Source organism: Schistocerca gregaria, chromosome 1, assembly GCF_023897955.1.
Source record: "Schistocerca gregaria isolate iqSchGreg1 chromosome 1, iqSchGreg1.2, whole genome shotgun sequence".
In the NCBI taxonomy this organism is placed as follows: Eukaryota; Metazoa; Arthropoda; class Insecta; order Orthoptera; family Acrididae; genus Schistocerca; species Schistocerca gregaria.
In genome coordinates this window covers 1,159,403,205-1,159,425,012 of record NC_064920.1, presented here as the reverse complement: position 1 = coordinate 1,159,425,012, position 21,808 = coordinate 1,159,403,205, and the positions used below count along the sequence as shown (strand labels likewise).

The following is a 21,808-nucleotide window of genomic DNA, read 5'->3' as shown; positions in this document are numbered from 1 at the left end:
AATGTATATTAGAGTAAAGTGTAAAAATTTGAAGTAAATTGGTCAGAAATGTTTCGAGATTTTTGGTAACAAATGTTAAACAATGTCCTTGTCTTCACAATTCTGTACAAATTAATTGAGACAATCTCATATTTTACAAGGAATTCTTAAACTCTTGGTAGACTACTGTTGTCTTGATGGTGAACAACAATTCAGTTCAGTGGAGTGCTTGTATGAGCATCAACAGCATGTGTTATTTCTATATTCTCAGCTGGAAAACTTTGTGTTTGTGTTAAAAGGAACATTTCACCCCATAAGCCTGCAAAAATAGTTACTCTTCATGAACACACAACTGCGACTATGAGACATTGCCTCTGTTGTTGGTATGGGGAAGATCTTGTGTTTCAAGACTGAATTAGGACATTTAGTGAGACTGCCTCATTCATTGTCTCCAAAGAGAAAAGACAGATGTCTATGAAAACAAAAAATGACCACTATAACTGAGAAAACTGTACTTTTCTACAGTAGAATACACCCTCACAAGACAATTAAGAACCTTCAGAAAGATGTCTTTGCTACTGGGGTTGAAATTGGCTCTTCAACAGAACAGCACAGCGTAGGCTTCTTGATTGTGAGTGGAAGGCATGAAACACAATAAAGAAGCAATTGTTAACACCTGCCATGAAGAAAGAAAAAAGGCCAAAATTCGTAAATCCTGGATCTCAAATAACTGGAAACGTGTAATTTTCAGTGATGAGTCACCTTTTATTTCTCAAGGGTTCAGAGCAAGTGTTGTCAGTTGAAGCACCCATGAGGCAGTCAGGGGTGAGCATCCTGAACAGTCTGTAAAATATGCTTCCAAAAAATGTTGTGGAGATTCCTCACTGCAAGTGACCCTGGGACACAAACAAGTTGATGGATGATGAATTCAGCCAAATACATGGCAATTCTTAGATGCAGGATTGTGTCATTTCTACAGACCTATGCACATGGTGGAGGAGCATTTCAACATGATCTGGTCCTGTGTCACATTTCTAAAGCAGTCAAGACATTCATAGAAGAAAAGAGTAATAATGTACTTCAACGGCCTGGTAATTCACCAGACTTAAATCCCATTGAGAATTTGTGGAGTTTTGTGAAGAGATGTCTTGGTTAAATGGACTGTTGATAAAAGAATGTATGTTAGTTTGTAAATGTGGCAAAAATGTGGTTTCATGACAACATGGCTATGAAACATTTATTCTGATCTGGTTGAATCTATGCCACAACATGTTCAGAATCTCATTAAAGCAAGAGGAGGACACATTGGTTTGACATTCAGTTAGCCACTTAGTGTATTATACGTACAGTTTATTTGTCTTGTACCAATGAATTTGCACACTACTGCAGATTTATACCTTACTTTGCTGTTTGCAGTTTGTAAGAAAATAATTTAAATAAAATTAGTGACTAATCTTCTTTTTGAATAATTTTTCAGATCTGTCTTATATTCTCCTTATTATAACAAATTTGTACTTTACTTTAATGTTTGCAATTTTTGGGAAAATCGTGTGAATCAAATTACTTTCCTACTTTTTATAATTATTTCACGACTGTTGTCCATTAACTTCCTGATTTCGTGGCTGACATGCTTTATGTTCTCATTGCAGTGTAAGATCTGAAGTTGCCCAAAAATTATTGCTGCAACTATATCTGCGCATTCCAAGTGTTATACATTACTTCAAGGATGATGAACGGGAACCATTTCTTGAAAATGCTTCTGTGTCAGGTGAGTAAAAGCGTGTTTCTTAATTTTTTTCCTGTATAATTCGGATGGATTGTATCATTCATGCAATTTGCATTGGCTTGCGCACATTACTTTATCCAAAGAGCTGGTAATGGGTTTTTGTTTCTTGTAATTCTCATCGTAAAGATAGCAGTAGCATCCGATAATTCGATGAACATTTCTATAACTTTAACGGATTTGTTATGGTTCATAGACCCCATCATGAAGAAGAACTTTCCGGGATGTGGAATGAAGCAAGGTCTGCATTAACACAAAAAAGCAGATTGTGGGAACTTAATCTGTACATTGTATTGACAATAAATTAACAGTATACCGCTTAATATTATTTTTGATAGTGCCAGCTAAATGTAACATCTACATCTACATCTACATTCATACTCCGCAAGCCACCTGACGGTGTGTGGCGGAGGGTACCCTGAGTACCTCTATCGGTTCTCCCTTCTATTCCAGTCTCGTATTGTACGTGGAAAGAAGGATTGTCGGTATGCTTCTGTGTGGGCTCTAATCTCTCTGATTTTATCCTCATGGTCTCTTCGCGAGATATACGTAGGAGGGAGCAATATACTGCTTGACTCTTCGGTGAAGGTATGTTCTCGAAACTTTAACAAAAGCCCGTACCGAGCTACTGAGCGTCTCTCCTGCAGAGTCTTCCACTGGAGTTTATCTATCATCTCCGTAACGCTTTCGCAATTACTAAATGATCCTGTAACGAAGCGCGCTGCTCTCCGTTGGATCTTCTCTATCTCTTCTATCAACCCTACCTGGTGCGGATCCCACACTGCTGAGCAGTATTCAAGCATTGGGCGAACAATCGTACTGTAACCTACTTCCTTTGTTGTCGGATTGCATTTCCTTAGGATTCTTGCAATGAATCTCAGTCTGGCATCTGCTTTACCGACGATCAACTTTATATGATCATTCCATTTTAAATCACTCCTAATGCGTACTCCCAGATAATTTATGGAATTAACTGCTTCCAGTTGCTGACCTGCTACTTTATAGCTAAATGATAAGGGACCTATCTTTCTATGTATTCGCATCACATTACACTTGTCTACATTGAGATTCAATTGCCATTCCGTGCACCATGCGTCAATTCGCTGCAGATCCTCCTGCATTTCAGTACAATTTTCCATTGTTGCAACCTCTCGATACACCACAGCATCATCTGCAAAAAGCCTCAGTGAACTTCGGATGTCATCCACCAGGTCATTCATGTATACTGTGAATAGCAACGGTCCTATGACACTCCCCTGCGGCACACCTGAAATCACTCTTACTTCGGAAGACTTCTCTCCATTGAGAATGACATGCTGTGTTCTGTTATCTAGGAACTCCTCAATCCAATCACACAATTGATCTGATAGTCCGTATGCTCTTACTTTGTTCATTAAACGACTGTGGGGAACTGTGTCAAATGCCTAGGAAATTAGGGTGGAAGTTGGTACTTGAGGGAAAAAAGGCTGCTGTTTCCTCAGTTATATTAACTCCATGAACAGCATTTGTGAGAAATTTATTTTTTACACGGGTAGAGTGCTCGACTCTGGCCCTAGAGGTTCTAGTAGGAACAAGGACTTTTCCTAGTTCCAGTCCCTCCAAGGTGGCCCTACATACACTCAGCTTGCTGTCAGATTAAGAATCAGGGCTCTTTCCCGGGTGTAAAAGGCAAAAAGGGTAATGGGCTTGCCCCTTCCATCTCCCACCCAAACATCCAGTGCTGTGGCAGAAAGAAGGCTCTATTCTGCCTGTAGTCAGGCCAGATGATGATTCATAGGACAAGGGCCGCAGACTTTTTTTTCCAGATGCTATTTGTGCTTACAGAAGTTAAATTTAACATCATGAAAGTAGCAAGAAAGTCTTGATACTTTCACAGTTATATTATGTAGCTGGTAGCTACTGTTTGTCTGCTACTGCTAGTGTAATATTTAATGTTGTTGTTGTGGTCTTCAGTCCTGAGACTGGTTTGATGCAGCTCTCCGTGCTACTCTATCCTGTGCAAGCTTCTTTATCTCCCAGTACCTACTGCAACCTACATCCTTCTGAATCTGCTTGGTGTATTCATCTCTTGGTCTCCCTCTACGATTTTTACCTTCCACACTGCCCTCCAATACTAAATTGGTGATCCCTTGATGCCTCAGAACATGTCCTACCAACCGATCCCTTCTTCTGGTCAAGTTGTGCCACAAACTTCTCTTCTCCCCAATCCTATTCTATACTTCCTCATTAATTATGCGATCTACCCATCTAATCTTCAGCATTCTTCTGTAGCACCACATTTTGAAAGCTTCTATTCTCTTCTTGTCCAAAACTATTTATCGTCCATGTTTCACTTCCATACATGGCTACACTCCATACAGATACTTTCAGAAACGACTTCCTGACACTTAAATCTATACTCAATGTTAACAAATTTCTCTTCTTCAGAAATGCTTTCCTTGCCATTGCCAGTCTACATTTTATATCCTCTATACTTCGACCATCATCAGTTATTTTGCTCCCCAAATAGCAAAACTCCTTTACTACTTTAAGTGTCTCATTTCCTAATCTAATTCCCTCAGCATCACCCAACTTAATTAGACTACATTCCATTATCCTCGTTTTGCTTTTGCTTATGTTCATCTTATATACTCCTTTTAAGACACTGTCCATTCCGTTCAACTGCTCTTCCAAGTCCTTTGCTGTCTCTGACAGAATTACAGTGTTATCGGCGAACCTCAAAGTTTTTATTTCTTTTCCATGAATTTTAATACCTACTCCAAATTTTTCTTTTGTTTCCTTTACTGCTTGCTCAATATACAGATTGAATAACATCGGGGAGAGGCTACAACCCTGTCTCACTCCTTTCCCAACCACTGCTTCCCTTTCATGCCCCTCGACTTATTACTGCCATCTGGTTTCTGTACAAATTATAAATAGCCTTTCGCTCCCTGTATTTTACCCCTGCCACCTTTAGAATTTGAAAGAGAGTATTCCAGTGAACATTGTCAAAAGCTTTCTCTAAGTCTACAAATGCTAGAATCGTAGGTTTGCCTTTCCTTAATCTTTCTTCTAAGATAAGTCGTAAGGTCAGTATTGCCTCACGTGTTCCAGTATTTCTACAGAATCCAAACTGATGTTCCCCGAGGTCGGCTTCTACTAGTTTTTCCATTTGTCTGTAAAGAATCCGCATTAGTGTTTTGCAGCTGTGGCTTATTAAACTGATAGTTCGGTAATTTTCACATCTGTCAACACCTGATTTCTTGGATTGGAATTATTATATTCTTCTTGAAGTCTGAGGGTATTTCGCCTGTTTCATACATCTTGCTCACCAGATGGTAGAGTTTTGTCAGGACTGGCTCTCCCGAGGCCGTCAGTAGTTCCAATGGAATGTTGTCTACTCCGGGGGCCTTGTTTTGACTCAGGTCTTTCAGTGCTCTGTCAAACTCCTCACGCAGTATCGTATCTCCCATTTCATCTTCATCTACATCCTCTTCCATTTCCATAATATTGTCCTCAAGTACATCACCCTTGTATAGACCCTCTATATACTCCTTCCACCTTTCTGCTTTCCCTTCTTTGCTTAGAACTGGGTTTCCATCTGAGCTCTCGATGTTCATACAAGTGGTTCTCTTATCTCCAAAGGTCTCTTTAATTTTCCTGTAGGCAGTATCTATCTTACCCCTAGTGAGATAAGCCTCTACATCCTTACATTTGTCCTCTAGCCATCCCTGCTTAGCCATTTTGCACTTCCTATCGATCTCATTTTTGAGACGTTTGTATTCCTTTTTGCCTGCTTCATTTACTGCATTTTTATATTTTCTCCTTTCATCAATTAAGTTCAATATTTCTTCTGTTACCCAAGGATTTCTACTAGCCCTCGTCTTTTTACCTACTTGATCCTCCGTTGCCTTCGCTACTGCATCCCTCAAAGCTACCCATTCTTCTTCTAATGTATGTCTTTCCCCCATTCCTGTCAATTGTTCCCTTATGCTCTCCCTGAAACTATGTACAACCTCTGGTTCTTTCAGTTTATCCAGGTCCCATCTCCTTAATTTCCCACCTTTTTGCAGTTTCTTCAGTTTTAATCTACAGGTCATAACCAATAGATTGTGGTCAGAGTCCACATCTGCCCCTGGAAATGTCTCACAATTTAAAACCTGGTTCCTAAATCTCTGTCTTACCATTATATAATCTATCTGATACCTTTTAGTATCTCCAGGGTTCTTCCTTCTTTCATGATCCTTAAACCAAGTGTTAGCTATGATTAAGTTATGCTCTGTGCAAAATTCTAGCAAGCGGCTTCCTCTTTCATTTCTCTCCCCCTATCCATATCCACCTACTACATTTCCTTCTCTCCCTTTTCCTAATTGACCACTTTAATATGTGGTGAAACATAACTGTACCTATGCTAAAAGAATAGAAGCCTGTTTACGGTGAACATTACTGGTTGGCTGATGTGAATATTCAGTTCATGAATGTAGGTAACCAATTAGTTTGTATAGTGGGTGGTTAATAAAATAAAATTATAATTTTCTTTTGACTCTGAAGGGAATCTCAATTTCTTACTATGTCTAAGGGTACAATTTTGAAGTGCAGTACACCTCATTTTGAAAGTCTTCTCTTATGCTGCACAAGGAATGAATCTGAGTCTTTATGCAAATATTTTTGTCTTGTATTGTGCTGAATCACATTGAGTGTCAGTAAAGCATGGCTGTTTTCAGTGTTGTAGACGTATTACTTACTTTCATTCAATCCCACAAATTTTTGGACTGTATAAACCCTTAGAATAAAGATAAGCTCAAAGATTCAAGAAGTGATCTGTGGCATAAGTGCATACCGTTCTTACTCGAATCTAAGCCGCACCTTAAAAATGAGACTCGAAATCAGGGGGGGGGGGGGGGGGGGGGGGGGGGAAATCCCAAATCCAAGCCGCACCTGAAATTTGGGACTCTAAATTTCAAGGAGAGAGAAAAGTTTTAGGCCGCACCTCCAAATCGAAACAAAGTTGGTCCATTTTAATATGAGACATAATTTAGGTCGAATGAATGATGATACAGCTAGGTGCTCCGTCCGTATTTATACGGGTACCTTTCCTTTTTCACGTGCTTCATATGGCTTGAATTGTTTGCTTATTTTTCTTTGATTTGATAAGTGTTGTTCTCTTTGTTTTAGGTGTTTACATCACTCTAGGCTTAAAATGCATTACTGTACTGTGTCATGTATTGTTTGCCGCATTCTGATAATGTGTGTTTACAACCTGTCGCGGCTCGCGGCATGGCTTGCTTTTGTGCGTGCTACCGCCGCATACAATTAAAAAAACAAAAGAGAGGAATCGTCTCATTAGCGAAACAGTGGCAAGAGACTGCTGTTTGTTGTTACTTACACTGCTGCTTTCTTCGATAATGATCAACAAGAACCAAATAATAGACTGTGTATGATAGAAGATGTTCTGAATGAGAGTTTAGCGAAAAATTTTATCCGTTTGAAAATCTTTGCAGACGCCTCTTTAGTGCATTATATTCTGCACAGATATTGGAGTCATCTTAGATTTAAAAATCTAGTCAATTGCCGTGCTTCATTTCTGACTGTACCACTATTAGGCATAAGAATAATACAAATATAAACATGACATGATATGTATATTCTTCCTCGTTTGCTGTTGTCTCACTCAAGTTTCCTAGTTTATTAGGCAGACAGGATTTAAATGAGATAGCAGCAAACACGAAACAATACATGGTAAAATGTTTATATTCATATTATTCTTATGGTGAAGAGAATACTGCATGTGATTCACAATACATAAAAATTCCTCTTAGCAACCATCTCTTCTCACAGATAGGAAAAAATTCAGAACGTAGAGTTCTGACAAACATCCCAAACAGTCTTGCCAGTCGGATTTTCGTAGTACATTGAAATGCTGCTACATTCGAAGATGAACAATACGGAATTTGTATTTACTTCATTGGATAATGTATGAAAATGCAGTGGTCAAAACTTGGAGTGTAGAAAAAAAGCTCGTCTTCCACCTCTCTCTCTCTCTCTCTCTCTCTCTCTCTCTCTCTCTCTCTCTCTCTTTTACTGACACAGAGGTTTTGGCGCCAGTATTTATCTTTGTGTAGCGCTACATATCTTCGACGGCAGAACTTACTTGTGGCGGCACCTACCAACATTTTTCAGAACTTCTGCTTACTCTGCACTCGATTCTAAGCCGCAGGCGGTCTTTTGGATTACAAAAACCGGAAAAAAAGTGCCGCTTAGATTCGAATAAATACGGTAACATTAATTGTTAATGAACCATGTTTGTGTAACTGATAAGTATCAGAAGAAAGAGCAGTACTATCTTTTGTGTTTACTAGTTAGCAATACAGTTTTATTTCTCAATACATTTTTTTAATAATATTCTCTTGAGCTTCCAGCCGCTTCAAGTTGTTTAAAATCCATGAGCTTTTGGGTGAGTACTCCTTGGCCACTGTCAGAAGGTGACTGTTTTTTGGTTGCTACTGCTGTCATTACATAGTCCACTGATTCTGTGACATTGTTGGTGCCTGCTTCAGTGCCATATGACTTAATGTTTTCATTGCACATCCTTTCAACCTTCCAGTGGCCAGATCCCAGGCTGTGCTTATCTATAGGCCTCCATCATTATTGAGGGTGTTGTCACAAATTTTTCAGTGGAAGAGAGTTTCATTAAGAATCTCCTCCTTTGGGCACCTCGACCATCGACATTGTATGTCCTTCCACAAGTTCATAAGAACAACACACCTCTACATGCCATTGTGAGCACCATTGTTTTGCCGACTTACTGATGCCTGAAATGTGTGGCCATTTTCCTTAGTCAGCACAATGGTCACTGTGTGCACCACATCAAGAATACGACTGACTTCATCAATTGAATTAAATGCTGCATCTTGGAGAAGGAGATATTATAGTCAGCTTTGATGCGGTGTCATTATTCATGTGCATTCCATCAATGATGCCACAGTTATTTGATGACACTGTTGTGGATTAATTTCAGCATACTCTTATGTCATATTTTTTATATGATGGAGAATATTTTAATCGGACAGACTGTGTCGCATATTATTGAACAGCTCTGTATAGAACTTGAGAGATGCTTTCGCCTTCGGTCTTAGAAATCTTCAATGGCAAAGTGTGCTCTAGAAAATGGATGTTGTATTGGATTCAAAGAGACATTCATTATTCTGTGGATTAGTAGTTTCTGGGATAGCATAATTAAAGAAGTAATAGAGATAAAAATTTGTGACAGTGTGCTTGATAAAGACGGTGGCCTACAGCTAAGTACTGCTTGGGACCCGGCCGTCCGAAGTTTGAAGCGGACACACAATGAAAGCATTACCTCATATGGCATTGGGGTGGGCACCAGTGAAATCGCAGTAGGCAGTGTGGCTACATAAGGACAGTAGCAGCAAACAAAAAACAGTCACCACTTGACAATGGCTGAGGAACAATTGGCCGAAAGCTCAACATTTTAAACAACTTGATGCAGCTGGAAGCCCAAGAAAATTTTATCAGTACATATTGCCACGAAACCATACATTCATAGATAGATGCTTTTTAGCCTAAATTTCATTGTCTCCTCTTATGAGTGGGTAAGCATTTCTTTCTGCCGGTATATTAGTTACAAAACATTTTTTTCTGGATTTCTTGATATCAGGATGTAACCAAACATTTATCTATAACAGGGTAAATCCCCTGTCTATAGTTGTGCTCAATTGATTGCAAAGTTTTAATGGCACACAGCAGCTGCATCATGATTTGTCGTCAGTTCTGAGCTGCTCTGAAATATGTCCTGTGTGACATTTTCACTGCTCCATTCCGAGTCATCTATTCCTTTCTCTGTAGATTCCATTGGAGCTGTTTTCTGTATGAATTGTTTCTCACTTGCTTAATACTTGTCAGTTATTTGCATGTATACTATAAATTGGCAGGCAAAAGGTGTTCAGATTGCTTTGGGTGTGAAATGTTATTGTTTAGGTTAATGCATTCTGCTTTAAAGTTCATTATTCAGATCTAGATTTGTGCATTTTTATGGTACGTTGGCTGAGACATTAAATTTTGGGCATGCAGCTGTAGAAATTACATTTCTTAAGCTGCTGTTTCGGCCAAATACTTTTTAGCCATCTTCTAAGTGAGCTTACAAATTGAAGATAGATCAGTTCCTTAAACCCTTTCTTTGATCAACGTGCAAAGATGTTGGTACAGTGCAGTGCTTATTGATGTATTGATATCCCAGCCTGGGTCGAGTGTCTATCCAAAGATTCAGTTCATATCAAGTTCTTTGCTGCTGAAGAACATCTTTGGCCCTTGTGTAGTCTATGGTTGCGCGTGTAGTGACAAAAGTGTTGTAGTAGTTTGTTGGCTCACTCAGATGATGACGGAAATTTGTAAGGTTTGAATAACCATTTGAAGAAATGGAGTTTCTGCAGCTGCATGCCGCAGGATGTGGATCGAGGCTAGATTTGTTTTGATGTGTTGAAGCCTAATGCCACTTAAACTTACATGAACATTGTGAAGTACTTAGTATAAGAGATCATTCACCATTCTGTCACACTGAAAGTTGCAGCTCATAATGATGTTAAAATATTTAACACTTGATATTTGAATAATTTTTGAATGGAAAAAAGCATGGTTCACAGTTAGTAATAAAATTAACATCCATTGGGATATAGTCTCTTCTTTTTAAATCTGTTGCAATGCATAGATGTAAGTACAGAACCAAAGAAATAAATCTAAATTTAACAGGTAATTCTGTTTTAAAAACTTAATTTCTAAACCGATCATAAGAACTGAAAGAAGTTATATAGGTGTCTTGGCTCCTGATAAACAATGATTAGTATAATTATGATTCCATGCTCTGTACATGTAAGAAGGTGAATGGTAGAGGGATATGCATTAGCAAGAAGTATTGTACACTATGACAATACAGCCAATAGCATCATTCTGCGTATTTGTGTACAGTGTGCACTTTGGGGCATTCATTGAACATTATTGTTGATTGTTGTATTGGTCCAGGTATGATGAGAGTACTTGGTCACTGTAGTTTTCAACATGGGTGGCATAAAGCAAATACAATGAGGATTATGCCAAAAAGCAACAGTGAGAGTTTTACCTGCATATAAATTTGTCTAGAGGAGACAGGAATATTGCCAGTTGCAAGGGTGGGAAACAGCTGGAGCATGAAGCGTGGGACAGGGATAAAGGGCACATTTATGATGCAACAAACTATTCTCCATCCCACTTTGTGCAGAATGCATAACACAGCCGCCTTCTTACTTGTACACAACTATAATACAGTTACATTTTTACCTTTGCAATGTCCTGTAGTCTTCAGAGTTCCCAGTTTCATGGCAACATTTACAATTTGTGTCTATTTCATTGACGTGTGTTTCATAGAATTCATGATCTTGCTTTTTCAAACATGATGTTTATTTTCAGACTGGACTAGCAGCACTCTGGATTCAATGTCCCACACAGTACTGACTGCTCTGACAGCTTCTCATCAAGGCAAAGACTGGGCGCGACGTTCCCAGGAATATGAGCTCTCTGCTCGTAAGATGGCGTCTGTGCACCCTGTCTTAGTCCTCAGGTTTGTACAAATTGTGGTGTATGCTAGATGTCAGTAGATATGAAAACAAGGAACAACTGTAAAAAATGCAGGTACACGAAGTACACCTAAGTAGATATAATAAAAAAATATTTTTATTAAATGAAACAGTTGGCAAAGAACTTTGAGGTGTCATTAGCAGCTTCTTGTTTTTCCCTGTAAGAAAACATTTGCCGTTACATACTAAAATCGTAGAAACAGAAGATTGGTCAGCTTTGAAAGAAGCCCTTTCCACGTCGTGGGTGTGAATTTATTCACACCACTTAATCTACTAGATGCAAAATCTGTTTTCTTTGTACCCTCCTCCAATGGTCCTATAGATTTATACCAACTATTCTTGCCTCGTTTAGGTCCATTACATTTCATTAGGGCCTTATGTTACCAGTAGGACTAGCAATGTGCTTTGTGAATAATGTCCACACTCGGTTACTATTTGTATTTGTTATCACCCTGGTCCCACTTCTTATGCCTTTCAACACAGAGTCTGGTAACCGCATGCTGTTTAGTACGTATCTGTAGCATCATTATTATTATTATTATTATTATTATTATTATTATTATATCGATGGGATTCTGGAAACATCACATCTATTACCATTTGGGAAACAGTGTAATTTGAAACCGAACATTTCACAATTAGCGGTGTCGGGATGAATCGTGCAGAAGAATATCTGTCAGAGGTGGAACAGCGTGCAGGATTGATGGCGTGTTTATACTGTGTGTGCTGCACAAGCATGGGCTGCGTCCCTATCATTATGCTTTCGCTCAAGACCTGCATCCTGCAGATCGCCATCAGCAGATGCAATTCTGTGAATGGTTCCAACAACAACAACAGAAAGCCAACAATGACTTCGTGAACAACGTAATATGATCGGATGAAACTGCATTCATTTGTGATGGTGTCTTCAATATGCACAGTGCTTACCATTGGTGTGACGTTAACCCACATATCACCTGTAACTGTGGATATGAAGTTCGCTTTTGTACCAATGTGTGTGGTGGAATATCGGTTGATAGGTGTTTAGGCCCCTACATGTTGACTGACCGATTGACGGCACAAAGGTATCATACATGCCTGTCAAACTATCTGCCTGATGCACTGAAAGATGTTCCAACATGATGGTGCACCTCCACACTCTGGAATTAATGCGTTTCAGTATTTGGACAGAAAATTTCCGGGGAAGTGCTGGAAGATGTTCCATTACATGTTCGACAGAGGATATGGTTCCAACAAGATGGTGCACTCTGGAATTAATATGCGACAGTATTTGGACAGAAAATTTCCAGGGAAATGGCTTGGATGTGGAGGTCTAGTTGTATGGCCACCGCCTTCACCTGACCTAAATCCCCTGGATTTCTTCTAGTGGGTACACCTGAAGAAGCATGTGTGCTCTACTGCACCAACAAATGTGGAAGAATTGGTAGCCTGTATTCATGCTGCTCTCGTTACTGTGGACACAGCTTTGCTGCAAGGGGTCCAGAGCTGTACGATCCATTGTGTTGCACAATGTTTGGACGTGCAGGGAGGTCGCTTCGAGCATCTGCTGTTCCGAGGCCAATGTATTCATGTGGTCATTAATATGGACATTATTATTGCCACTGGTCGCTAATGTGTGACATCTGAGTGCGCTCATCTTACACGTAGTGTAAATGGCAAGTAGATGTTGTGTTATTGTATTGAGCTGTCCTCTTTAGCGTCTAGAAATTGATATTGTTTTTGTAGTTATTCTATCCTATGACAGGTCATTTGTTTCAACTGTCTGTTTCTTATTCTCTAATCATGCATTTGTTATGTTCAGTGTTACAAAGTGTAAATTAAGGATACATGTGACCTAAGAGATGGTGTATATTACAGTATGAAATGTCAGAATGAAATTAGCAAATAAAAATAGTGCGTCCCAACGTAGGATCGAACTCTTGACCTCCTGCATGCTAACCCAAAACTCTGTCCATTGCATCAATTGTACAGCATGGCTAATATATGTTGACAGAAGTAGTTATTTATCTGATCTCCCATAACAATAGAAATAATAATCCTTGGAAGGCGATATTCACCTGGTCTCCCATAAAAACAATAATAATATATAGCAAGAAGATTTGTAATTTGAGATTAATATTGTTAGCCTTATAACTATGAAGAACTTTTACAGAAAAAGGAAATAAAATCAAGAATTGCAACAATGTAGGGAAAGACAGATTGCTACTTACTGTAAAGAAGACACGTTAAGTTCCAGACAGGCACAATTAAGTGCCTTTTCCTAAATTGATATTCCTACCTGGAGTTTCCATTGTTTGAAAATGAAGAGAAGTCTATGTATAGCTTTAGTATTTTGTCCACATGCCATTAGTATCAAGAACAGCATGGATCCTTCTAGTCATAGAATTGATAAGTTTATGGAAAAAAATCCTCTTCGATGGCAGTTCTCTCCTGTTAAGAATGAACCAAATCCCATAGGGCACTCGCAGTTTCCAGAGGAGGGTCTGGTCTATTGTCTCGTGGTCGTCTTAAGTTGAGTCCTTACATACTCTGTGGGATTGAAATCAGGCAACTTTGGAGACCACGGAAGGCATGAGCAATATTCTCCCTTCATTGAAACCAGCTCTGAATCCTATTGCTAGTGTTTGATGGATGATTATCATTTCAGCAAATGAGATGTGCTTCAGTGTACCAAAGTTGAGCTCCAGGGATGACCACATTTTCAATAGGGTGCTGAATTGAATTTGCCTTGGATACTTTCTAAAGTTTCTGCACCCATGTAAGATGTCCAACCCAAAATTTCACACTTATGCGTCCGCTTCTAGCATGTGTGGTCACAAAGCGTGCATCATGTTGTTGCCCTTCTGTGCAGTAAACAACAGCAGGACCTATGCTCTTAAACTCAATTGTGCGCTCATTGGAGAAAATGACTTTCCTCCAATTGACATTTTCCCAGGACTCACACATGCTAGATTATCCACGGCTTGTTCATCAGACAACGGTTCTTTGATAAGAACATGATGGGATCTGATTCTATGGTCCTTTAATCTTCTTAGAGCAGTTCTCGATGAGCTCAGGAAATTTGAAGCTCTCCTTAGCTCACGGACGAGAGACAATGAGCATTGCTAGTCTACATTTTGTATCCTCTCTACTTCAACCATCGGCAGTTATTTTTCTTCCCAAATAGAAAACCTCATTTACTACTTTAAGTGACTTGTTTCCTAATCTGATTCCCTCAGCATCATGTGATCTAATTTGGCTACTTTTCATTATCCTCATTTTGCTTTTGTTGTTAATCATCTTGTATTCTCCTTTCAAGACACTGTCCATTCCGTTCAACTCCTCTTCCAGGTCTTTTGCTGTCTCCGACAGAATTACAGTGTCATCGGCAAACCTTAAAGTTTTTATTTCTTCTCCATGGATTTTAATTCCTACTCCAAATTTTTCTTTTGTTACTTTTGATGCTGGGCAGTAGTTACCTACTCCAGTGGTTACTTTTCCTGTCTCCCTTCTAATAACATTCCATATTGATTTAATTTTATTATCCCAGTTGTTAATTTCATCTCTGACATGTATTTTCTTGATTTTTACAACTTTTACAAGTATGTTACTACAATTTTTATAGTGTTGAATTACTTACGGGTCTTTACTAATTCTTGCTGCCTGACAAAGTTTTCTTGTTTTCTGAAGACACTTTAATACCCGTAGTAGTCCAAAGTATCTTCGAAAACTGTTTGGTGTTACATTTAGTAATTTTTTTGGGCAACAATGTTAAAAAAGGGATATAAATTTATCAAGAAATATGTTGCATTTATCGTTAGCATTTGGATCATTGTATACATCTCCCCAATTAACATTTCTTAAACTTTCTATGAAGTGCTCTACAGATACCAGGTTGAGCAACTTTACACCTTCACGTAATGGTTTCTGAACTGTACACCCTGCCAGGTCTTGTAAGTTAATCAATTGTGCATCATGGTCAGATAATCCAAGTATCACAGGGAAAGCATATGTTAGTTTTACATCCTCTTGGTGCACAAATACGTTATCTATTAGAATGCTACTGCCTTGAGCCAGATGGCTAAGGAAGTTTATCACTGATTCTAAGTTATATGCTATAATGCTTGTAGGTCACTTTTCCTATCAGACTTGCTTAGGAAGTTTTCATTGAAATCACTACAGATTAGTTTAGTAACAGCATAACAGGGAGTCAAACTTTTTTATGAATAATTCCAAATCTCCTAATGGGGACATGTACACTGTTGTTAATATCAACAATACATTATCTAGCTGTAGTTCAAATGCACAAACTTCAAACACTTTCCATTCCCACAATTACATGGTGTTGAGACGAAGTATATGAATCTCATTCTTACTTTTGAGAATGTCTAAACACACTATCAGCTCATATATTTTATTTTTTATTCCCCTGATATTTTGATGAAGTGAATTGATACTACCCTTAGCTTTATCCCATTTTCTGTGTGTGAAGTTTCTTTTGTTCTATTTTTCTTGATTGTTGTCTGTCCGGACTTCGGCTTTAACCTAAAAAACTGTCTACATGGTCCCAATAACCGCAGGGATCATCCCTTGTGTGACTGTGGCCTCCACCTTGCAGTATCTTCTAATAGAGAAGCTAATTTAGCTTCCTGCTTCCTATTTAGGTTCAGACCATGTGTAGTGTATTCCCACCTACCAATAGCGTCAACTGGAACAACACTTATGTGAGATTTTGCCAGTGTTTGGAGCATCCTGATCAGCTCAGTGTTAACAAGCCTTACGGCAGTGTTTACTCAAGGCTGATCATGGCGCTGACAGACCTCGACAAACCCCATGTTTGTGTGGCCAGTTTCTGCTCCTATTTTATCCAGGTAACTCTTAATACTGTATCTTGGATTCATAGCCAGGATGTTTCCTGCTCCTCCAACTATAATTACTCAAAGTCCCTGCATAGCTGACCCAAGTGTTTTCTGTCACCTGGCTAAGGCTAGCACTTGGTTCACAATACTTGTGACCTGTTACCCCGCACCTATTTTCTCCTGAAGCTGCTGGCCTACGGCCCTCCCTTGACTGCTACCTAGACGCAGGATTCTTCTTATCCTATTCTTATTTGATCCTGGCCTGTCTTTTTTTTCTTTAAGCTAACATTCTGCTTTGACCTTCATTCTCAACAATGTAAACACCAAGCTGAAGCTCCACAGACCACTAGAGTTGTGAACACTGGCACTTCTGAACTTGGGCATGCACAATGCTCTTTTCTTGGACCCTAAATTATTTGGGCTGGGCCTCGCATTTTACATCGAGTAATCATTCTAATTCAGCACAAATCAGAGTCCGTGTGATCAAATTTCAGTTTTCCATATCATTCTTCAGTCCCCAGTGATTACTGTGAGATGGTATCTGTGCAAACAGTTTTCGTGGCTTAGTTCCTCCACAACTGGCAAACACAAAACTGTGGTTCGTAGTCTGTCATGATCTTGTCATCAGCAGTATACCAAACTCAAAAAGGAAACTGTTTTTGTGCCGACTATCTGAGAAAAGCCAATGCCAAAGTGTGTGTTACAAATAAGGGAATAACATCTTTTTGTGTCCATAACTGCAATTATTGCAACAGTAAAATTGCACAATGAGTCTTCTGTTTTTGAAAATATTAAAATATTATATTAATTATATATTATATTATATTAATTAAAATTATGTTTTCTGTGAAGTGAGCACTCCTCCTGCCTCCCTCCCTCTGCCATTTTCCACAGTCAGATGGTGATGTTGGCATGTGACATTACTTTAGTGAGGCAGCACATGGACTTCGGTGTTTAAATTATCCCATGGAAAAAAGCAACACGAATGTGCCAAATGAAGTCGCCACACAGAGAGATTAAACTAGAGGTGTTGATCAATAATGGTTGCTGTTTTGGGATAATGTTACTTTTAAACACAATCAGAAATAATTTCATGCTATTTGATTTTCTTAAATACTTTCCTGGATAGCCTAGTGCATTTCACCACTTCCAGGATATGGGGAAGTGAGTCTGTCCCAGATCAGAACTGCCTTATGGATTAACAATGAGAACTGGTGAGCCAGCCTGCCCTGATGTTGTTTTTGGAATTTTCTCACGTCCACTTTGGTAAATACTGGGCAGATACTATGTCACACCTCAAATACACCTTATGCAAACATTTCAAAAACATTCTCACACTTGAACATAAGATTGAATCTAGATGCAACAGATGGAGTCCACTAATTCTGTCCCAGACAGAGTGATGATACCAGGAAGGGGACATCTGGCCACCAACTACCACTAAGATTTTTCACAACCTATATAACAATGCTTACCCCATCAAGAAGTAGGAAAAGGTGAAGAAGAAGTGATTTTCCCTCTTGTGTAAATACTTTAGGAGGAAAGCAGATCACTCGCCGAATAGTAGAAGCTTTGAGATGCCAATAGTCCCACAAAAATGAATGAAAATTTGGTAGCTTTGGTTTGAATCCTTTAATGGGCACTGTCAAGTTACTACCCTTAAATAGATTCAAAAACAGTAATTTCAGTGATTTAATACTAATTTTAAAAAAGGGTGTCACCGGATGGTGGTTGCATGTACTGTCATCCACAGTACCTATGGCTCAGTGAGGTAATACAGCCAGTGCTTTGTACCGAGTAGACTGCGAGCATGAAGCTTAGACTGCGAAATATAAGGGAAATTAACCACCATCAAAAACTTTTAAATGTTCATGGGGCAAGCACCCAACTGGTGTACGCCGCACAATTATGTCATTGTTGATAAACAAATTACCAAATCATTCTTTGCATAGGTTGTGTGAAAATCCTGCAAGATACAAATAAATTACCAGTCCAGGTGTCTCAGGGAGGTATAATGTAAGAAGCAATGAAAAGTAATGACTGAACATGGAAAGTGTTCTGTTATTAATGTCCAGTAACAGCATGTTGTTGACACCTCTGCTCCAGCTGTGATCCTCTGAAAACACTTAGTACAAATTAAAAATTACACAAAAGTTACATGGTTTTTAGTAGAAATAAAAGAAAGAATAACTTTAACTTCATATTATACCAAGAAAACCTGACCATTATTTACATTATAATCTTGCAATGAGAACAGCAGAATAGCATCTTACAAGAGTGAGATAGTGACAGACAAAATTCTGAAAAGATAACAAAACTTCCGAAGTACAAAAATACCAGATGAACAAAATTAGTCCAGCAATTACAAATGAGGTTTTTGGAGTCGATACACTCACACAAATGTGAAATTTAAAGTAAAAGCACCGGTGCATAATTTACAGAGTTTTTTCACAACCAGTTCATACATACAAAATAGGATGAAAAAAAGGAAAGATGTAGCTCCTCCCTTCACACACACACACACACACACACACACACACACACACACACACACACACAATGATAGGTACACAGTGGGAGGGGAGAGCCGCTGGTGGCTTGGAGGAAGGCAGAAAGTGCACAGGCTAGGAATGCGACACACAGGCACTGGGGGCAGTGAGTTCAAACAGTGCACATTGATGATACTTAGAGGTGTGGATTGGGAGGGGGTGAGACGACCGAGGAAGGGCAGACTGTTGGACAGATTGTGTGAGTGAGTAATGCGTTGCAAGGATAACTCCCATCTGTGTAGTTAAGAAAAACTGGTGCTAGAGAGATGGATGCAGATGGCAGAGATTGTGAAAAAAAGTGCTGGAGAGAAGGATGCAGATGGCATGGGTTGTGGGGCAGCCATTGAACTTGAGCATGTTGTGCATAACAGCATGTTCAGCCACTGTGTGGTCAACTCTGTTTGTGGCCACAGTCTGACAATGACCGTTCATTCTGGTGGACAGCTTATTGGGGGTCTTCTTCTTCTTCTTCTTCTTCTTCTTCTCCTTTTTTTTTTTTTACTGTGCAGAAATTGCAGCAGAGCTAGTATATGGCACAGCTGCTTTCACAGGTGCACTAGTGGCTCTGCCTCTGGTGGGATAGGAGAGGATAAATCAGTGACATGGCTGGAGTGGGATGTATTGGATGGGAGTATTGGGCAGGTCTTTTTGACCGAAATCTTCTGCAGGTTATAACCCTTATGGCAAGGGAGCTGGTCCAGGACATTGTATAGGTAGAGGGTGGCTGGAGGAGTAGCACTTTAGGAGGGATGGTGAGAGATGTGAGTAGGATATCCCTCGTTTCTGGACATGATGACAGTCAGAGTCCTGGAGAATGGCACAGTTCAGTTACTCTAGTTTGGAGTGATATTGGGTGATTATTCTTGGTGGTGGTGGTGGTGGTGGTGGTGGCAGCGGTGGGACGATTAGGAGTCTCTGAGGATATGATACAGGAAATCTGTTTGCAGACTAGGTTTGGTGTAGTGCCTGTGTGAAGGCTTTTGAGAGACCTTTGGCATACTGGGAAAGGAAATTCTCATCACTGCAGGTATGCAATGCATAGGCTAGGCTAATTGGGAGATTTTTTTAAGTGAGTGACTGCTGTCAAAATGCAGATATTGTTTGTGGGTAGTTGAGATGATATGGACAGAGGTTGAATGGAACCATCAGAGGTGGACGTCAAAATTTAGAAGGGTGACACGTTGGACTGAGGAGGATCACGTGAATTGAGTGGCAGAGAAAGTGTTGAGTTTGTGGAGAAATGAGTATGGATGTCATGGCCCTGGGCATGAAGATATCTTAATGAGGATGCCGTGGGTTAGGTGTATAAGGAATAAGGTGGTGGGTTTGGAGCCAGAAGGACGTTGGGAGAACTACTGTTCGATAAAAGAAAGACCGTGAGAATGAGGGATGTTGATGTGTGGGAGGTGGCATCAACAGTAACCAGAAGGGATTCCGGTTGTAATGGGATGGGGATAGCAGTGTCAGCAAAAGAAGTGACTGTCTTTGATATGAGGCTAGGCTATAGGTAGTTGGTTGGAGGGCTTGGTTGACAAGAGCAGAGATTCTTTCAGTCGGAACACAGTAAGCAGCTACATTGGGGATTGTTACATTTATGGATTTTGGGGAGCATGCAGAACAAGGACGACAAACTTGTAGTTCGCAGGGAAGCCTGTGGCCCTTAATGCAGCCTGTCCTTTCAATATAATAGTACGCGCAGGTGCACGAAACTGAACTAGCAGTGGATAGTTTGATACACAACTACCACATGATAGACCAAAAGAGTATAGGAGATTTCATTTGGGTGTTTCACAGGTGCCTCCCTTCAGAGGGTGCTGCAGTCAGGCTCTTTGTTCTCTTTGATCAGTATGATAGACATAGAACTGGTACCTAATCAAATGCAGATGTAGAGAATTGAGATGCAGTGCGATTCAGATTTGAAGGGAAAAAATTAGTGAAGTTGATGTACCTGAATTTCATAAATATGAATTTTATAAATATTTGCCAGGTTTGAAAATACTCAAAAATTTACACGTGAAACTATATCCATATACAGAAGTACCTGCTGACTTGAGCAACTATTTTCAATTATGAAAGAAAGTAATCTCCTGTCAGACCTAAAGTTTTTTAAGTAATTATTGTGAATAAGTTTTATTTCAAAGTAGCAAAGTAGTCACAGAACAGAGATATCAAATGTCAGGAAGAAAACATACATGTTGTTGTTGTTGTTGGTGGTGGCGGTGGTGGTGGTGGTGATGGTGGTGGTGGTGGTGGTGGTGTTTTTTTTTTTTTGTATAATATTTTTCCAGATAAATATGTGTTTCTATGAAAACTGAATTGGAAGTTCTTTTAGCCCACCCAAGCTTAAACCTCGTTTATTTGGCCCATGTCTGTTTTTGAGTCTGACACCTTTTATGTAAAGCAGTGGTGGAGTCATTGTCTGCAGGACAGGTTATTAAATCAGGGGCTACATTCTGCTAGATATTTCCCCTCCAATTTTTATGTTTCTTGCTTGATTAGATCTTTTATTGCATTTCGAAGTATGGGAGTCCTCTTATTTCTGCTGCACCTTATATAGCCAATGTTATTCAGATGTGACAAGATTAAATAACCCTGCTTTGTTTGGTACTCTGATATAATTGGCTGAGTATAAAACAATAAGACTTTCAGTTGGCACAGAAATATCTAATTGCTGATTAAAACTTAATTTTTAATGTGTTTTTCTCTTTCTTTCCAGACAATTGCCAATGCTTGCAGCTGCACTGTGTGGACGTGTCCATCTGGAGTTTCCAGTTTTCCGTTCTCGAAATCATCTCAACTTGTTCACTCAGGTTTTAGGTTTACTTGAGCTTCTGCAGCCACACCTTTTCAAGCCTGAGCATGCCCGTGGACTGGAAGATATATTAACGTCGTACTTTGCCCTTTTTAAGGTATACTTTTTATATTTATTAATCTTTTTATACTTTATTCAGTGGGTGGTATAATTTTGGAAATGGATATTTATTGTAAGAAGTGTAACCTTAGCTTCATGTTCTCAGAGTTGATGTCTTCACAGGTTTACAAAATCCTTTATTG

The 21,808-nt window shown here is 39.3% G+C and overlaps 1 protein-coding gene across 4 annotated transcripts in view; it reads left to right on the top strand.

Moving 5' to 3' along the window:
• LOC126284091 (integrator complex subunit 1) overlaps positions 1–21,808 on the top strand; it is a 292,520-nt gene that overhangs the window by 258,452 nt on the left and 12,260 nt on the right. For all 4 annotated transcript variants that reach the window (XM_049982751.1, XM_049982744.1, XM_049982760.1 and 1 more), the window contains 3 exons: positions 1,629–1,747; positions 11,201–11,351; positions 21,471–21,663. In XM_049982751.1, the coding sequence (XP_049838708.1) occupies positions 1,629–1,747; positions 11,201–11,351; positions 21,471–21,663 (463 nt within the window). The remainder of the gene's footprint in view (positions 1–1,628; positions 1,748–11,200; positions 11,352–21,470; positions 21,664–21,808) is intronic.